Source organism: Symphodus melops (assembly GCF_947650265.1).
Source record: "Symphodus melops genome assembly, chromosome: 5".
Lineage (NCBI taxonomy): Eukaryota > Metazoa > Chordata > Actinopteri > Labriformes > Labridae > Symphodus > Symphodus melops.
Genome location: NC_136695.1, coordinates 14428420 through 14446555, shown reverse-complemented (window position 1 = coordinate 14446555; position 18136 = coordinate 14428420). Strand labels below are relative to the sequence as shown.

The 18136-nt window shown below is 43.4% G+C and overlaps 1 protein-coding gene across 8 annotated transcripts in view; it reads left to right on the top strand.

Annotated features, from left to right (window-relative positions):
• Positions 1-18136, top strand: part of triob (trio Rho guanine nucleotide exchange factor b) — a 115004-nt gene that overhangs the window by 87036 nt on the left and 9832 nt on the right. For 6 of the 8 annotated variants that reach the window (XM_079343746.1, XM_079343744.1, XM_079343743.1 and 3 more), the window contains 24 exons: positions 196-482; positions 574-744; positions 1853-1948; positions 2905-3053; positions 3231-3297; positions 3390-3493; positions 3638-3707; positions 3855-3944; positions 4033-4125; positions 4237-4287; positions 4395-4472; positions 4840-5031; positions 5248-5425; positions 5506-6404; positions 7350-7600; positions 7708-7837; positions 7933-7960; positions 8153-8315; positions 8621-8742; positions 9179-9257; positions 9603-9803; positions 9887-10025; positions 10349-10535; positions 10786-13544. In XM_079343746.1, the coding sequence (XP_079199872.1) occupies positions 196-482; positions 574-744; positions 1853-1948; positions 2905-3053; positions 3231-3297; positions 3390-3493; positions 3638-3707; positions 3855-3944; positions 4033-4125; positions 4237-4287; positions 4395-4472; positions 4840-5031; positions 5248-5425; positions 5506-6404; positions 7350-7600; positions 7708-7837; positions 7933-7960; positions 8153-8315; positions 8621-8742; positions 9179-9257; positions 9603-9803; positions 9887-10025; positions 10349-10535; positions 10786-11189 (4229 nt within the window). In that variant the 3' untranslated portion in view covers positions 11190-13544. Of the gene's footprint in view, positions 1-195; positions 483-552; positions 745-1852; positions 1949-2904; positions 3054-3230; positions 3298-3389; positions 3494-3637; positions 3708-3854; positions 3945-4032; positions 4126-4236; positions 4288-4394; positions 4473-4839; positions 5032-5247; positions 5426-5505; positions 6405-7349; positions 7601-7707; positions 7838-7932; positions 7961-8152; positions 8316-8620; positions 8743-9178; positions 9258-9602; positions 9804-9886; positions 10026-10348; positions 10536-10785; positions 13545-18136 lie in introns of those variants that run through there. The other 2 variants (XM_079343748.1, XM_079343749.1) reach the window with 2 other exon arrangements.

Below are 18136 nucleotides of genomic sequence, written 5' to 3'. Positions count from 1 at the left end.
TCCTAGCAAGCATACAGACTCACACTTGCCTACATAAAGACTATTTCTTAAGATTGGTCTGTGTGAGAGCTGCAGGGCCAATCTTGTTTTTAGATTTTTTGTAAAACAACCCTCTTGTCCTTACAGATCTTGCCTTAATACCAGCGTTAATATTATCGTCCACCTCCTCTTTTTTTTTTCTCTCCCTTTCCTTAGACACCTTGTCTGTGTCCAGTAATGACGCCCTTCAACCAGGCTCCAGCCTAACCCTGGGTCCTCACAGCTCTCCTGGTCCAAAACGTCCTGGAAACACCTTAAGGAAGTGGCTGACCAGTCCCGTACGGCGGCTTAGCTCCGGCAAAGCCGATGGCCACGTCAAAAAGCTCGCCCACAAGCACAAGAAGAACCGGGACGGCACGAGGAAGAACATGGACACCATCCCCGGCTCACAGAAGGACTCTGACGACAGCGCTGCCACCCCGCAGGACGAGACCCTGGAGGAAGTATGTGCAGATACAACAGTGATTTACTTAATCTGAATGTTTAATACAACACTTTTTGTTTTTCTACCAGACGCTCTCTTTCTCTCTACAGCGTATGCGCAACGAGGGGCTGAGCAGTGGTACCTTGTCCAAGTCTTCCTCATCAGGCATGCAGAGCTGCGGCGAAGAGGAAGGAGAGGAGGGGGCCGATGCTGTCCCTCTACCTCCACCTATGGCTATCCAGCAGCACAGCCTGCTGCAGCCTGACTCCCAAGACGACAAGGTTGGTAACAGAGGGCGATCTCCCAAAATAAAAGCTACATATATATAACATTTAACAATATGTAACAATTCATGGTCTCAAAAATAGAATGCATAACACAAACCAAGACAAATAAGTCACATGTCTTAAATTCAAGCTTCTTGATAAGCAGTAAAAATAATGTGGATGCCGGGTCACACAAGATAAAGTCCTCAATAATAGCAATAATACATTTCCCAATAACACTAAAGATTTAAACTTAAAGTTTTAAGTATAAAAAACATGTTTGGTTTTTTTTAAATGCACATTTCTAACAACAATAATAATGAAAACAAGTCTACAAAACTTTGACTAATGACTTCTTTCTTCCCCTTATTTTCTTGATGGTTGCATGTTCCTACCTTCAGCATTATGTTGATTTCTGTTCTGCTTCTCTTCTGTCCCAGTTCCCCTATCTGTCCATGTAAAACCACTTTGTTAACTACTCTTTGGATCCTTCTTTATATGCATTTTTCTTTTTTCTTTTTTTCTCCTTTGTCTTTCACCAACTAACAGTCATTCCCTTAGAGTGTAATTGTGCAACTGTTGCTGAAGTGAATACTCCATTCACATGTAGTGAGGTGTCTGTGGGACTAAATGGCTATTCTTCCATTGAGTCTGGTTTTGAACAGGTTGTCCTTTGCCTTCCACTTTCCCTCAGACTGGGCTCCTCTGCTGAGGCAAACTTTGTCTCACATGGAGTATTATAGCAACACTGTTTGTTGTATATAAGTTGTTTGACCAATCCGGATGCTCATGCTTGAAGAGCAGTCCAAACCTAGATCTTGCCTTTTACCTAAACCCCCCTCATAACCCCTTGTTTACCTGACAACCAGCCTGTGATTGGCTCCGACTTGGCCCCCAATTAACCCTTTTATCAGGGAGATCACACTCACCAAGTCCTTATTTGGCCATGTGGAATATCGAAGGTCCAAAGCCAACAATGGTGAGCCTGATCACATACACAGTAGAGCCACTGAGAATGTTTGACTCCTTGTTTGTATCCAGCACTGCCAAGTTTTATATTTATCATGGTTTAAATCAATTAACTTTTCTTCCTTTCCTCTTTTTCTCTCTCTCCCATCTCCAGTCTGCATCTCGTCTGACCACTCGTCCCAACAGTTCAGAAACTCCCAGTGCTGCTGAACTGGTCAGTGCCATTGAAGAGCTGGTGAAAAGCAAGATGGTGAGACAGAAATCAAGCACAAAACTCACATGTACAATGTGAATACACCTTTTTTTTGTCATGGTGTTGTTGACAGAGAATGGTATTATGGCCTACTAGTCATCTGCCAGGACTGTGAATCACCAAGCCAGCTGTCCGCTGTTCCGACAAATGGGCATTGCACTCCATAACCAATATCCTGCTACACTACGACACATAAAGACAATGTAATAATCACCGGGGTCGTACAGCTTCCTTTTGATCTTAAAACATAATAAAACTTTTACATAAAACATCAAATATGTTGCCCCCTGGTGGCCCTTGCAAGTCTTGTGAGTGGGCAGTGAGACGTTGTATCAGTTTGTCTGACTTAATTTGTGTCACACTTTTCAGACAACAATGGAACACAAACGGTTTCACATGGCCATAAACAGGACAGAACCTTCTTTTCTGGAAGGATAATAATAATCATCATACTCAACAGTCTAATAAATCAAAATAAGTTCCATATTTTAGTTTTGCTGGGGGAAAAAAACAAGACGAACAGACAATTGCAGAAAACTGTATTTTAATGGTATCTCAGATTGTTCTGTGTACAAAAATCTACCAAATCAATATCTGTATGATTTACATAATCCTACACCAGTGAACTTTTAGAAATCAAGATAAGGTTGTAAAAGACTAAAACCTGAGGTAAACAAATAAGGTAAAAAAAAGTATATGATACTAAAACAAAAAAATCTGCCCCCTAAAAATAACAATATATGATAAATTTCTTTATTGTAATTAATTAAATAATAAATAACAACAAATAATGATGAACTGGAATAAGTTGCCAAAACAAGATGTGTCATTGAACAGATTTGTCACCATATCAGATGAATAAATGAAATGTATACTTACACCAAAAACTATGACTATTCTGTTTCTCCTGCCTTTTTAACTCTGTTTCCTTTCCTTGTCTCCTCTTCCCTCAGTCGCTGGAGGATCGTCCCAGTTCGCTATCAGTAGAGCAGGGCGATAGCAGCTCTCCCTCCTTCAACCCCTCCGACAACTCCCTCCTCTCCTCCTCCTCACCCATCGACGAGTTGGATGAGCGCAAGTCTGGCTTCCTCAAGAGAAGACAGTAAGTTATAAGAACCGGGTCTTGTTTTTGTGTCCATAAACAAAACCTGCTTAAGTTCAATCAGTTAATCACTTTTGCCGTCATTTGTGTGTATTTGGATACCTCTGAGGTTTATCCACAGCTTAGGTGCATTGAGTTTGTATTACAGAGTGGCAGTTTCTGTTTTGTGTCTCTCAGTTATGTGCTTCAGGAGCTGGTGGAGACTGAGAGAGACTACGTCAGAGATCTGGGATCAGTGGTGGAGGTATAATCAAAACGTATCATGACTTTTCTGATATTATTTTGGGCAGTATTTGATGAAAGTTCTGCTAATGAGTCAACTCTTCTTCCCCACAGGGCTACATGAGCAGGATGAAAGAGGAGGGAGTTCCAGATGACATGAGAGGAAAAGACAAGATTGTCTTTGGAAACATCCATCAGATCTACGACTGGCACAAAGAGTACGTCCTTGCAATTGTTCACACCTTCTAAATTGTACTACCAAGTGTATTATCACACCAGGCTGAAATCAAACAGCAGGAAGAAAAGATAACCATCTAATATGCTCGCCTAAATAAGTGTTTTCTTTCTTTATTTGTGCACAGTTTCTTCCTGGCGGAGCTTGAGAAGTGTTTGGAGGATCCTGACAGGCTGGCTCCTTTATTTGTCAAACAGGTGAGGAACAAGTCACAGTTGTTTTACATCAAATTTTCTCTTCAACTGTGGATTGGAAAAAAAAAAAACTTGTTTATTGTAATAGCCACGATACACTTCTCAGTTCTTCATGCTTCCTTTGCTTTCTGGCTCTGGTCTAATTTGCAGGAGCGGAGACTTCACATGTACATCGTGTACTGCCAGAACAAACCTAAGTCTGAGCACATTGTGTCAGAGTACATTGACACTTATTTTGAAGTAAGATTTTTTTTGACCAGTTTAAACACTTTTAGTGTTCTGTGCTTGTCCTTGCACTGTCAGTAATAATAATTGTATCTTTTACCAGGACCTAAAGCAACGATTGGGCCACAGATTGCAGATCACTGACCTTTTGATCAAACCTGTCCAACGTATAATGAAGTACCAGTTGTTACTGAAGGTAAATCCATAATAGTGTTTCCTACTTTGCAGGCTGTATTAACTTAGAAAAAGTCTGACATATAAAGGATCAAACAACATGTTCAACATTTTTCTGCTAACTATTTCATAGGATCTTTACAAAATTTCAAAGAAAGCTGGGGCGGATATATCAGAGCTGGAGGTAAAGTAATGCTCAGACTCTTTATGAAACTTTCTTAAGATGATTTAAACATGTTAACTTGACTACCATGCAAGAAATGTTTCTTTTGTTTCCATGTTGTACTTCAGAAAGCTGTAGAGGTGATGTGTGTGGTACCAAAGCGCTGCAATGACATGATGAATGTCGGACGACTTCAAGGCTTCGAAGTAAGACTGCTGTTTATCCTCCCAGTGTTTGTTCATGTCTGTGTCTGTATCTCTGTTTGCTTTGACTACACTCAGTTGTTTAGGTATCTCTGCAGACATAGGCTTTTAACTTCAGTGAACGGCCACTAGTCGTCAGTGTTGACTCATTTTCTAACATATCTAACTGCTACTGGAGAGATGTTTCTATACCATTCTTACATTAGCCGTGAAAGTCAGTAGAAAAGAGTAAAGATTCTGTCCAACTATTTTTCATGTATCTTGTTCCTCTCTCCCTCTCTCTCTCTCTCTCTCTCTCTCTCTCTCTCTCTCTCTCTCTCTCTCTCTCTCTCTCTCTCTCTCTCTTTCTCTCTCTCTCTCTTGTCTTCAGGGAAAAATTGTGGCACAGGGCAGATTGCTTCTCCAAGACACCTTTATGGTCTCTGACCAGGATGGAGGACTTCTGTCAAGGATGAAGGAGAGGAGAGTGTTCTTGTTTGAACAGATCGTCATCTTCAGCGAGCCTCTAGACAAAAAGAAGGGCTTCTCTTCTCCTGGCTACCTCTTCAAGAACAGCATTAAGGTAATTGCAGCCTAATTGTAATTAGTAGTACATTATCAGAAAGCTTCACCATATTTCTCGATTTAATGTACGTGGAAATGTCAATCTAGCCTCATACTACTATTACAATGTCTGCATTTTGGGGGTTTTTTTACACTTTAACTTTTTTCCTCATTCCTCTCTCTTCCCCGTTTCCCTTGTCTTCTTCGCTCCCTCTGTGTGTCTAAACCCCACCAGGTGAGCTGGCTGGGTTTAGAAGAAAATGCAGAAGACCCTTGCAAGTTCACACTGACTTCTCGATCATCGAGTGGCAACATGGAGAGGTACACCATTCATTCGACGAGCCCTGCAGTCAGTCAAGTTTGGGTCCACCAAGTCAGCCAGATCCTTGAGAATCAGCGCAATTTCCTCAACGGTAGGAAGAGGCTGCCGATACTAAAGTCTACACAAAGTAGCATAATGTTTTCTGAGGTTTTTTTTTTTTTCTTGCCACAGCTCTGACGTCCCCTATAGAGTACCAGAGGAACCACGTGGGTGGTGGGGGTCCGGGCGCTCCACCCAGCAGTAGCAGTAGTAGTACAGGAGGTCTGCCAGGAGGAAGCAGCTCCAACAGCACCTCCAACATGGGAGGTGGAGGGGGCGGCGGAGGCTCTGGAGGATCAGGAAACAACTCCTCCTCCCTGTGCGGCCCCCGCTCCCGACCCTCACGCATCCCCCAGCCATCCTCCCGCCTCCCTCAACCCGTCCACCACCACCACCCGCCGGGTCCCGAGGGGCCCGACAGGTCAGCAGGTATGTGGTCACCCTGCCACCCTCAGTCCTTCCACCCCTCCAATCCCTTCTCAGACAGCAGCACAAACGGGGAGCTGTTAGCCTCAGAGGCGCCTAAGATGGGAAGGCTGGATAGTCCTCATGGGAGTAACAGTAATAACAGTAACAGGCCGTCAGACAGCATGGACGGCTGTGTCAGAGCAGGTTTCGGGGGCTTTGAGGACACCCAGAAACATCAAACAGCTGGTATACCACAGATGGCCGTTGCTCCCCTGAATTTGCACCTAAAAAGCCCTCGAGTCGGGACAGTCTCTCCTCTGATTTCACCTCAGTCCCCAGGAGGAGGGGGGAAGGAGGCTTTTCTCCACTCCAGCCCTGCTCATAAAAGCAATCCTTTCTGGGCAATGGTCCCTGCTATACCTCCCTCTCCCGCCAGCAGGCCTGGTTCCTTCTCCTACCCCAATGACAGCACCAGTGGTAGTGGTGGTGGGGAGTCTTTGGGCAGGGGAAGCCACGGAACGCCCTCTCACCACCGCCACTCCTCCCATAGTAAGGACATAGACCGAATGAGCACCTGCTCCTCCACCAGTGAGCAGTCCATACACTCGACCCAGAGCAACGGGGTAAGATGCCGAGTCGAGGCCCAGGCTTCAGCAATGCCTGGAGCCACTCACTAAAAACTAACCCCGCCCTCACTGACAGGCTGTCAAACTGTCAGTCATCCTGCCGCTGCCTTTGAGAATGGCTTGTACATGCAACAACCGTCACACTTGAGATTAACGGCTTTCTGAGTGCACTAATTTCACTGACAGTGTTTGTGTGAACAAAACCTCTGGCTCTCCAGGAATGTACTAACAGTGCCAATCTGACTCATAGTTGATTTTCTGCTCTCTTTCTCTGTTTGTGTTTCTCTGATGCAGCTAACAGAAACATAGTGTCTCACAGAAACTTTCTTTCAAGCTTCCAATACCACCGTTATTCATGTAATTTAGAATCTTGGGCCAGACTAACAGCTGAAGACCTTCTTTTTTTGTTTTTTTTAACTCCCTCCTTCTCCTTTTGCTATTGTTAAGCCTGTGACTACATTAGCAGCTTTGACTTCCCTTTAGACTCATCGTTTTTTATTTGGGCTGATCAAGCGTCTTCTTGTTGTTTTTTTTGTTTTTTTTTTCAACTTCTCTCTTTCTTTGAAAACACAGTTACCTAATTTCTAACTTCTGCTTCACAGTTCCTCAGAACTTTGCAGGAAATAACTCCTATAACTCAATGACCCGACGCTCGTCAGTGAAGACATAAACAATCACCCGATGTTCAAAGCATTTCTCCGCCCTTTGCTGCATGCTTTAGGCATATTAGCGAGGTCATTCTTCTAAACACACCGTCAATCAAACAATGCATTTGATTGATGAAAAAGCTACTGACACACTTCTCTACTTCATTTCAAGAAATTCATTTTTCTTCACGCGTGTACTTTCTTTGTGTCCATTTGTGTGTTAACAAGTTTCCATCTCCGTGATGTCTCAAAACCTCCTAAAGTGTTCTGTTCTTTTTTTTTTTTCTCCCAACAGAGTGAAAGCAGTAGCAGCAGCAGTGTGTCCACCATGTTGGTGACCCAGGACTATGTGGCAGTGAAGGAGGATGAGATCAGTGTGGTGCAGGGTGAGGTGGTCCAAATGCTTGCCAGCAACCAGCAGAACATGTTTCTGGTGTATCGGGCATCCAATGAGCACTGTCCCGCTGCTGAGGGCTGGATCCCTGGCTACGTATTAGGACACACGTCATCCTCCATTACACCTGAACTCCCTGAAGGAACCATCAAGTAAGAACAAGAGCAATGTCTTCTATTTAACACAGTATGAAATCTGTCATTTTTTGTTTAACTAATTAAAGTCTGAAATGATTGCCTCTTGCTCTTGTTTGCTTTAGAAAATCATTATCATGGCACACAGCACTCCGTATCCGTAGAAAGTCTGAGAAAAGAGACAAGGAGGGCAGGAAGATGGAGAATGGCTACCGCAAGTCTCAAGACAACCTGGCGAACAAAGTCTCCGTCAAGGTAAAGGGGGTGTGAGGGGATATCTTTGACTAACTTGTCCTCTCTGTAATTTTAATTTGTGCGTGAAAATCTAATTCTTTGCATTTTCTTCACAGCTCCTAAATCCAAATTTCATCCAGGATGGTACGTAGACATTTTTGTTTTAAATTGATGTTTTTTTTTGGGGGGGGGGGGGTTTGCCACTTGATAGCTTCAGGTACTAAAATTCCAAAAGCAACTCAATAAAGTGAAACAAAAAAACAAAGATGACACAGAACCTGGCAGTAAAGTCTCTCTTGGATCCATCATCTTCGACTTGTGTTGTTTCTTCTCCAGCTCCACCAGAGTTTCTCATTCCCGTCAGCGATGTAGCATGTGAGAGTGGCAGCAGTGTCACCCTGAGGTGTAAAGTGTGTGGTCGACCACGTGCCACTGTCACCTGGCGGGGACCTGCCAACAACACTCTGAGCAACAACGGACAATACAGCATCTCCTACAGGTAACAGCAAACATCTGCACTTGATTTGAGCTGAATCAAAGAAAACACTGTTCAGTTTTTGAGTGATAAAGACTATATATTTTGTTTTATACTGTAGATCAGCCTGTCTGGTAAAAATGTAAATGTTGTTTTACAAATTTTAAATTCAAACACATGTATAAAGTAGAAGTATAAATTTTACTGCACATTTAGCAACACACAAAACCCTCAAAGTATCAAATGTTGGAAACCTCAGGCTTGCATCTTATTTAGTTTCTTTTCTTTCACATCCTTCTCTTCTGTTTTGTTTTTTGTTTTTTTTACAGTGAGACAGAAGAAGCAGTGCTTCGTATCCTGGGAGTGTCTGTAGAGGACAGTGGCGTTTACACCTGTGTTGCCACGAATGTAGCCGGCTCTGTCACCTCCTCCGGCAGCCTCAGAGTCTCAGGTGAGAAAGATGTATTTAATAATGTTAAGTTCAGTTTCTGGGTACACTTTGAAACTTAAACGCCTGCAGGTAAACATTTAGAAACCACAACACTGTAGACATTAATCTACTTTAATTTATTGACATCACCCATTGCTTACAAAAGGGGAGTTTGAATCCCAATGATAGAGTTCGCCATATTAAAGTCCTTGAGCTGATGCATGTTTTAATCCTCCTGTTTAACCGCGTCATCCGCACTATTTGCAGTCATATTAGTCAAACCCTGATGTGTGTGTGTGTGTGTGTGTGTGTGTGTGTGTGTGTGTGTGTGTGTGTGTGTGTGTGTGTGTGTGTGTGTGACCGATGGGCTTTTGGAGCCAACCTGATGAACTGCAGTGTTCTGCACTTCCAACATTGGCTTCATTGTGTAACATGTGTAACATAATGGCTTTTTCAGGAACTCCTGATGATGGCAGTGAAGTCCTCTGGAAAAACGGCTTTGAGTCTCTCTACACAGAGATCACTGAACTTGGAAGGTGAGGATGTTGCTATTAAACCCCCCTTGTTGGCCTGAACTCTCCACTTTCAACTGTCATGTGTTGCTTCTTGACCAAAAAAAGGCCTAATCTGACTAAAGTGACTGACCCCTCACCAACTGGATCTGTTTAATCAGGCCTGGAAAAATAAACTATAGATACATTACATTGAAGATAACAAATCAATAAATGATATTTATATAACAAAAAGCTGTTTAAAGATCTGAAAAAGTACAACAGTTAGATTTAGATCCAAAAACGTTCTTACCATGTTTCCTCACATGATATTTCACTGTATATGGTTTTACTATATTATTCTCCTAATCCGAATTTCTGCTCCTGTAGGGGACGTTTCTCAGTGACTAAGCGGTGTGACCAGAGGGGGAGTAAACGCACAGTTGCAGCCAAACAAGTAAACAAGAAGCTGCTGCGTCGAGAGCAGGTGCTGCAGGAGATCCAACTCCTGCAGAGCTTGGACCACCCCAACCTGGTCAGACTGCTGGACACGTATGAGACGGCCAACAGCTATGTGGTTGTACTGGAGATGTAAGTACAGTGATGTTTGAATTTGGTTTAAACTTTGTTGATAAGTCTCTGATGACAAATCCATCATGTGTTCCTCTTTTCAGGGCGGACCAGGGGCGTTTCCTTGACTACATTGTGAGCTGGGGCAACCTGACCGAGGAGAAGGTGGCTCTGTACCTGCGAGATATTCTGGAAGCTCTCCACTACCTGCACAGCTGGAGGATAGCACACCTCGATGTCAAAGTAAATACACACTCTAACACCAGAGTAAAGAAAAGAGTGAAAAGAGAATTTTCTGAGCTTCCTGCTTTCTAAACATTTGTTTTTTAGATTGGCATGTAAGTCATGAATGCAAAAGATGTTAAGCTTTTATGACTTCTTCTCTCAAAGAGATTTAAAAAACATGTCTCTTCAGACGTCTTTTTTGTAAAGACGTACAACACATATCAGTTGAAGTGTCACACGGAGTCACCTAAACTTTACAAACAATATTAGAGGAAGCAGCTCATTCATTTTTTAAGTTGTTGGAATTGAGAAACATGTTTGTCTTTCTCCCGCTCCTTCAGCCTGAGAACATTGTCGTGGAACATGCATTTTCCCAGCCCGTGATCAAGCTGACAGACTTTGGTGATGCCACTCAGCTAAACCCTTCCTCCTCTTACATCCATCCTCTTGTGGGGAGCCCAGAGTTCTCTGCTCCTGAGCTGGTCCTGGGTCAGCCTGCCTCGCTCTTGTCTGACCTCTGGAGCTTAGGTTTGTAAACGAGCAGAATTTACGGCTGATGTTTTACAAGCCACCAGATTTCACTGTGTTTTGATAAGTTTAAATCTCGAAAGATTTACTAGATTCCTTCACAAATTGAAGGAAAAACCCAAAGTTGCACAAGCCTTCAATTGCCCTTCAATAATATGAAGCAGTCATTAATTATGTTCAGTGATAGACTGAGCAGATAACTTATGTCCTCACTGATTAATGAACTGGGTTTTCATTGGTTCATTTACAGGGGTGGTGACCTACGTTTTACTAAGCGGTGCCTCTCCCTTCCTGGATGAAAGTTTGGAGGAGACGTGTCTGAACATCTGTCGTCTGGACTTCAGCTTCCCGGAAGATTACTTCCAGGGTGTGAGCCCAGCCGCCCGAGACTTTGTGTGCCTGCTGCTCCAGGGCGAGCCCGAGAGACGGCCCTCTGCAGCGTCCTGCCTGCAGGAGCCCTGGCTCCAGCCGCAAGTTGTGATAAACAGAGAAACCTTAAATCACAGGCGGCCTGCGTCTCCCGGCCCTCAGACTGCACATCTGGACACATCCAGACTCATTTCCTTCATCGAGAGACGGAAACACCAGAACGATGTTCGGCCCATTGGCACCATAAAGGCCTTTCTTCACAGCCGCCTGCTCAACCACATGTAACGATGGTGTAGAGGAAATACATAATTATGGAGGATAAGTAACTAATACATGTAGTTCAGATGAGCTGTGTTTAAACCCTCCTGGGAGGCACCACCAGCAACATTTCCACAAAAATCTCCTTTTCCCTCACGAAGCCACAAAAGTCCTGCTGCTGCTGACTGACTGACTGACTGACCTCTGCTGACAAACCCCCTGACTCTCCCCCTCCTCCCCTTAACCCACGGCATATTGTCTCTATGCCTGCACAACAAATGAACTGCTGGAATCTGTTTGAGATTTCAAACGTTGACTTAGCAGGGAGAAAACCAAGCTTTGTCGACCACCCAGCGCGAGCGAGTCTTGCGTTTGGGGACAGTGTTAAACAGAGAAAAATAGAATACTGTAAAATAAGAGTACTTCAGGCTGCTTTCGGTTGAATATAAGGAAATGCTTTTTGTAACGAGAGATTACTTTTTGTAAATCAAACTCTGTACAGTGAGGAAATGGAGAACTGTCTTTATTCATACCTTTTTGGGGATAAAAGGTAAGAGTAGGAAACAAAAAAGTGAGATGTGTGACGAAGTGGCACCCATCAGCAGGGTCCACATTGTTCTGGAACAAAGTGAAGACCAAAACCTTCTCCAGAAACATGTTGTAGTTACATTCAGTGCAATAGTTTGCTTAACTTTATTCCCCCATCCCGTTTGAAAGGAGAAATCTTTTTCCGTTTTTGACATTCTGAGAAACAAAATCAACTTGAACAAACATTACAAGACCTGGGAAAGAGCTTCTCAGATTTCTATCTGCATCCGCCTTATTTGTAAATAACGTATTCCTGCCTTTCATTCTCACTTCGAAGAATCGATCTCAAATAAACAGAAGCTATTTCGTTTGCCGAGTATTAGTGAGTCAATGCAGCTGCTCCCTGTGGACCCTCAGCAGCTGGATCTCACCACGAACAAACCGCTACTAGAAAATGCACTCGCATTTTGCATCGACCCTCCCCATGTGCAATGTTGCAGCTTTAACATTTATGCAACTATTTATGAAGAATTGTGTTGTAGCTGTATTCTTAAAAAGGCATGTACGTACCTGGTACTGCGATAGGTGTCTGTATTGTGTTAACTCTTATGTATTAAGTTCAGTATTAATATCTGCAAAACCCCCCCAGACAAGAGGAGGGAATAATGTATAAAAAATGTGTATCTATTAAATATAGGCACTTATGCTTTCATTTTGTCATGTTCTTATTTTCTGTAACAATACCAAAGTCAACTATGCTTTTTCCCCTGCTTATATGTAGGTTTCTTTTTTTTATTTCTGACTTTAAGTTATAAAAGACCACTCTGAACCCTGACCTACGCGTGTTTACAAAGGTTCAGTCTGGCTTTATTTATTCTTATTGTAACAAGAAATTGTTTGGTGGTTTATTGCTGGAAAAAAAACTAATATTTCACTTGTTTTTTCTTTTCAAGCTGTGCACAAAAGTGGTTTGCTGTGTGAGTTTGTTAGGCTTTTGTAGGTATATTCTGGTGTATGTCACTAGATTTCTTTTTATTTTAGCATCTGGTTTGATGTCATAACACAGACTTTGTCAACATTTTTACCAAGATGTAGATCCTAAAAGATATCTCATCGTGGATTTTAAATGGACTATTAAATTCAAAATTTTAGACCAACATTAATTCAAATATTTCAAATATTTCCCCTTAACACTCAACTGATTTCTGCCATAAAAATTTGGGTTGATTTACTTTGTAGGAGTTGATCTTATATGGAGAAATTACTGAATACTTTTTCTTTTTTTAAGTGCCAGTTGAATGCTTCAAATTAGAGCGGTGGATGAAACAGAAAACACGCTTTGTTTCTTATATTATTTTCAGGTTTCAAAAGGTTAATGTAAAACCTGAATTAAACACTAAAGAAGTCAATAACATGAGTTCAATGACACGTGTTTGCCTGTATAGTCTTAGTCTCTTATTTTGTCTCATTTTAATTTATTGGTGTGGATCTGGGCTTCCCAAAATCATGCTTTAAATCACTTTTATGGAATTCTTTTCAGGAGCATTCATGGAAGAATATGATCTAAGTAACAGAATGTTTTTGGGAAACCCGGCCTACGTGTGATGTAAAGATGTACAGAGAGGGTCGGGCAGTATGCCCACACTCAGGATGTAAACCTCATAACTATGTCATATTTTAAATACACATAGAACAAGACTGCAGCAATGTCATTTTGAATGTCTTATGAATTATTTTTACTTTTGCATGTATATTTCTTTGTACAGGAGATTGTGTTTACTTGTCACTAAGTGTTGTAAATAAGTTTTTTTTTTGTCCTTGGTTATTTTGCCATTAAACGTACAAGGAACCGTTGCCTCTGACACTTTGTGCGCACACACAGTAAACACACAATCTGTTGTTTTTTTGTTATATACTAAGCAATAACAGGAACATTTATGGCACATTTTCAACACTAAAATACTGTTTTAAAACAGTTAAGAACTGTAGTTCAATGCATTGTGGGATGCTCACCTTAAAGCAATCGGACAAATGCCCTAAACAGTATACAGTAATGATGTTTTAAATTACAGGACACTACAGTATTTTTGAAAAAGTGGTTGTTGCCTAAAGAACTTGGAGCACGTTCAGTAGTATGGCTGTTAGTCTTTTGTTTCTAAAAATGAGATACCTAAACTCCTCCACCTGGGACTCCCCACTGGCCCGGAGAGGGCAAGTAACCTTTTTCCGGTCAAGAACCATGGCCTCAGATTTAGAGGTGCTGATCCTCATCTTGGCCGCCTCACACTCAGCAGCAAGCCGCTTCAGTGCGCGCTGGAGGTTCAGGTTCGATGGAGCCACAACACGACCACATCATCTGCATAAAGCAGAGGCGAGATCCTGTGGTCCCCGAACCGGACACCCTCTGGCCCCTGACTGCACCGAGATATTCTTTCCATAAAAGTTATAAATAGAACCGGTGACAAAGGGCAGCCATGCCGGAGGCCAACGCTCACCGGGAACAGTTCCGACTTACTGCCGGCAATGCAAACCAGGCTCCTCTTCCGGTCATACAGGAATCGGACCGCCCTTAGCAAAGGGCTGGAACCCTGACTCTCGGAGCACCCGATGGAGAGTGTAGAGCTGGTCCAGTGTTCCGTGGCCAGGACGAAAACCGCATTGTTCCTCTTGGATCCGAGGTACAGCCGGATCCTCCTCTCTAGTACCCTGGAATAGACTTTCCCAGGGAGGCTGAGGAGTGTGATTCCCCAGTAGTTGGAACACACCCTCTGATCCCCCTTCTTGATAAGAGGGACCAGCACCCCGGTCTGCCAGTCCAGAGGCACTGTCCTTGACCTCCTTGAAATGTTACAGAGATGTGTTAGCCATGACAGCCCCTGCATATCCAGGGACTTAAGATACTCAGGGCGAATCTCATCCACCCCCGGTGCCTTGCCATCGAGGAGCTTGCCAACCACCTCTTTGACTTCGGCACGGGTGATGGAGGAGTCCACCTCTGAAGCCTCTGCTTCCACGATGGGATTGAGGAGATCCTTGAAGTATTCCTTCCACCGCCCGACTACATCCCTAGTTGAGGTCAGCAGCTGCCCATCTTCACTGTAAACGGTGTTGGTGAAGCAATGCTTCGCCCTCCTGAGGCGATGGACGGTTTGCCAACAGTATGAGCTAACAACGCCCAATAGGACTCCTTCTTCAGCTTGACAGCCTCCCTTACTCTCGGTGTGCAGGGGATTGCCGCCACGACAGGTACCAGAGACCCTGCGACCACAGCTTGAGCAGCTACTTTGACAATGGAGGTGGAGAACATGGTCCACGCTGACTCAATGTCTCCAGACTCCCCCGGGATCTGTGAAAAGCTCGCCTTGAGGTGGGAGTTGAAGACCCTCACTACATATCTGGGTGTGCCAGGTCTAACCGGCTTCCTCCCCTGCCAGCGCATCCAACTCAACACCAGGTGGTGATCAGTTGACTGCTCAGCCCCTCTCTTCACCAAGTGTCCGAGACACACGGCAGGAGGTAAGATGACACAACCACAAGTCTATCATCGATCTCTGGTTTAGGGTGTCCTGGTGCCACGTGCACTTATGGACATCCCTGTGCTCGAACATGGTGTTCGTTATGGACAAACTGTGACTATCACAGAAATCCAACAACAGAACACCACTCGGCTTCAGATCGGGGAGGCTGCTTATCCAAATTACCCCCCTCCAAGTCTCACTATCCCTAGTTGGAGCACTGTCCAGCACCCCTCCCTGGGACTCCAAGAAGGCTGGGTACTTTACACTGCTATTCGGTCTGTATGCTGAGACAACAGTCAGAGACATGTCCCCTACCCGAAGGCGTAGGGACGCGACCCTCTCATTCACCAGGGTAAAATCCAACACCTGGCGGCTGAGCTGTGGAGCTATGAGCAAGCCCACACCAGCCTCTCATCGCGGGCAACTCCAGAGAAGTGAAGAGTCCAGCCCCTCCAAGAAGCTGGGTTCCAGAGCCCAAGCTGTGCATGGAGGTGACCCCGACTATATCTAGCCGGTATCTCTCAACCTCCCGCACAAGCTCAGGCTCCTTCCCCCCCAGTGAGCTTAAATTCCATGTCCCAACAGCCAGAAGTTGTCTGGGGATCGGGCCGCCGAGGCCCCTGTCGTCGACTGCCACATTGCACCCGACCAAAAATGCGTGACTGCTTATTTTTCTTAGTTTTCTTTATAAAATACCCAAAGCCTTCAACTCCTGAATGGAGAATCATTGGAGGATCATTTGAATAGCAGAGAGAGAAGAGAAGGAGCTGCACATCATCTGCCTCATCAACATGTATTAGATTTTAACTACAAATTAGGCGGTAGGTCTTACTGAAACCTTATTTAATTTTCTCTTTTCTCATTGTAAAGGATGTTTGATATACAGTAAACAGATCTTTAGTGGCACTAGCTTTTCTAGCTATTGATTTTAACATGAAATTTTCTCCAGCTCTTCCGATGGGAACCCTAGGCCAGCCGAGAGACATAGTCTAGACATAGGCCTCCTCCCTAGGGAGGCGTCCAGGGGGCATCCGGAACAGAGGCCCGAGCCACCTTAAGGCTGGTTCACACAGCAGGATTTTAAAATTATTCCGATTTCCCAAACTTGAGAGACCACACACATGGCGATAAATAATCTGAGGTTTTACAGTTTTGGTCATACAGTGTGTGGTGTGCGGCCGCACAGCAACATCAACACACCACACACAAACCGATTTCACTCGCGAACGTCCCCCGATCATCTCGCAAAACCTCTCAAGATCAAACATGATTCCAGAGTCAACAAACGGACGAAGAGGATGTAATAGGGATCGTTTGTGCTGTTTTTATCTGAAAAAAACACGTTTTAAAAAGAGGCGTCGGTCAAAGGAGTGGAGATAACGGGAGCATGAACTGTACTTGCGACATGTTGATATGGAGGTGAGTAGTTGTTGTTTTGCTACCGATGTTTTCGGGGCCAAAATTATCCTGCTGTGTAAACCAGGCTTTAGCTGACTCCTCTCTAATCAAAATTAGCAAAATAAATGTTGTCCCTTCAGCTTCAGTTGCATCATTTGACCACATGGGGGAACTACCATATATCCTGAGATCATCTCAAGCACAGGGCTTAGTAGCTGAAGTAAGTAGTGGCAGTAGCTCAGTCTGTAGGGACTTGGGTTGGGAACCGGAGGGTCGCCGGTTCAAGTCCCGGCACGGACCAAGTCCGGAAACTGGTCTGGTAATTGGAGAGGTGCCAGTCCATTTCCTGAGCACTGCTGAGGTGCCCCTGAGCAAGGCACCGAACCCCAAAACTGCTCTGGAGCGCTCGCTGTGGGCAGCCCCCTCACTCTGAGACCTCTCCATTAATGCATGTCACTAGAACCCTGTTTGTGCATGAGTGTGTATCTCGGCCTATGTGTGTGTTAGACAGAGTGTAAAAACTGAATTTCCCCTCGTGGGATTAATAAAGTGTAAATTATTATTATTATTTCCACAAGACTACTTTACTTTTAAGAGAAAAGGTTTTTAGGTTACAGAGATTTATCACCCTAGTATGTAGTTTGTCCCTCTTTTTCTTACTTTATATGATCTGAAGTCTCAGCTGCACTTGAAACCTCAGATATCATGTTACATGTTCTGCATGTTCACAAGGCATGCTAATTTGAAGTTCTAGTTCTTTTAGTTTTGGTCTCTGTAAAGTGCAAAGCAAAATTACAAAGTGTTAAACAAAAATAAAAAGAACGAGCCCTCACTCAATTTTTAGGGAAATGGTAAAAGTCTTCAACCATACATTTGTCTCAGTGTGTTTTACATCTATTAAATTTGTTTTATAAAATGTGAGTTTTGTCCTTGGTAAAAGTGTTTCACACTTTGTAATTTTGCTTTGCACTGCCCAGCTACCGTAAAGAGTAAAGCCAAAAATAAATAAACAAAACAACTGAAATGAAACATTGCTTGTAACCTTCTAAGATGATGTGGAACTGGTAGAGCTGTTGTGATATTAGTTATAGCTATGCAATGGGCTTCAGTCTTGTGCCTATGTCTGAATAACAGCCATGCTAATATTAGTCAACATCATGCCATTGTACAATCTGTACATTACTTTCACAGAGTCCAAGCCATACATGGATGTGTTTATATAATGTCTAATGCCCTATATAACTTAAAGTTCTGTTAAACCACCATTAGTCAGATAGGATACAGACGCTGTTCTTCCTGAGACGTCACATGAGGGCTTCTTTTATTTCCAGTGCATGCATTTGCAGTTACATTTCAATAGTATTCCCACTGAAGATGAGTTTCTGATTAAGAAATACATTACACACATTGGATTACATGTGTAGTGTGGTTTTTAAGAGAGTGTGTAACAGATAATTTACATGTTTAAAGGAGTGGATTTGCAAATATTTAGCATGCGTACGCAGAGGAGAAAACAAGAAAAGGTTAGGA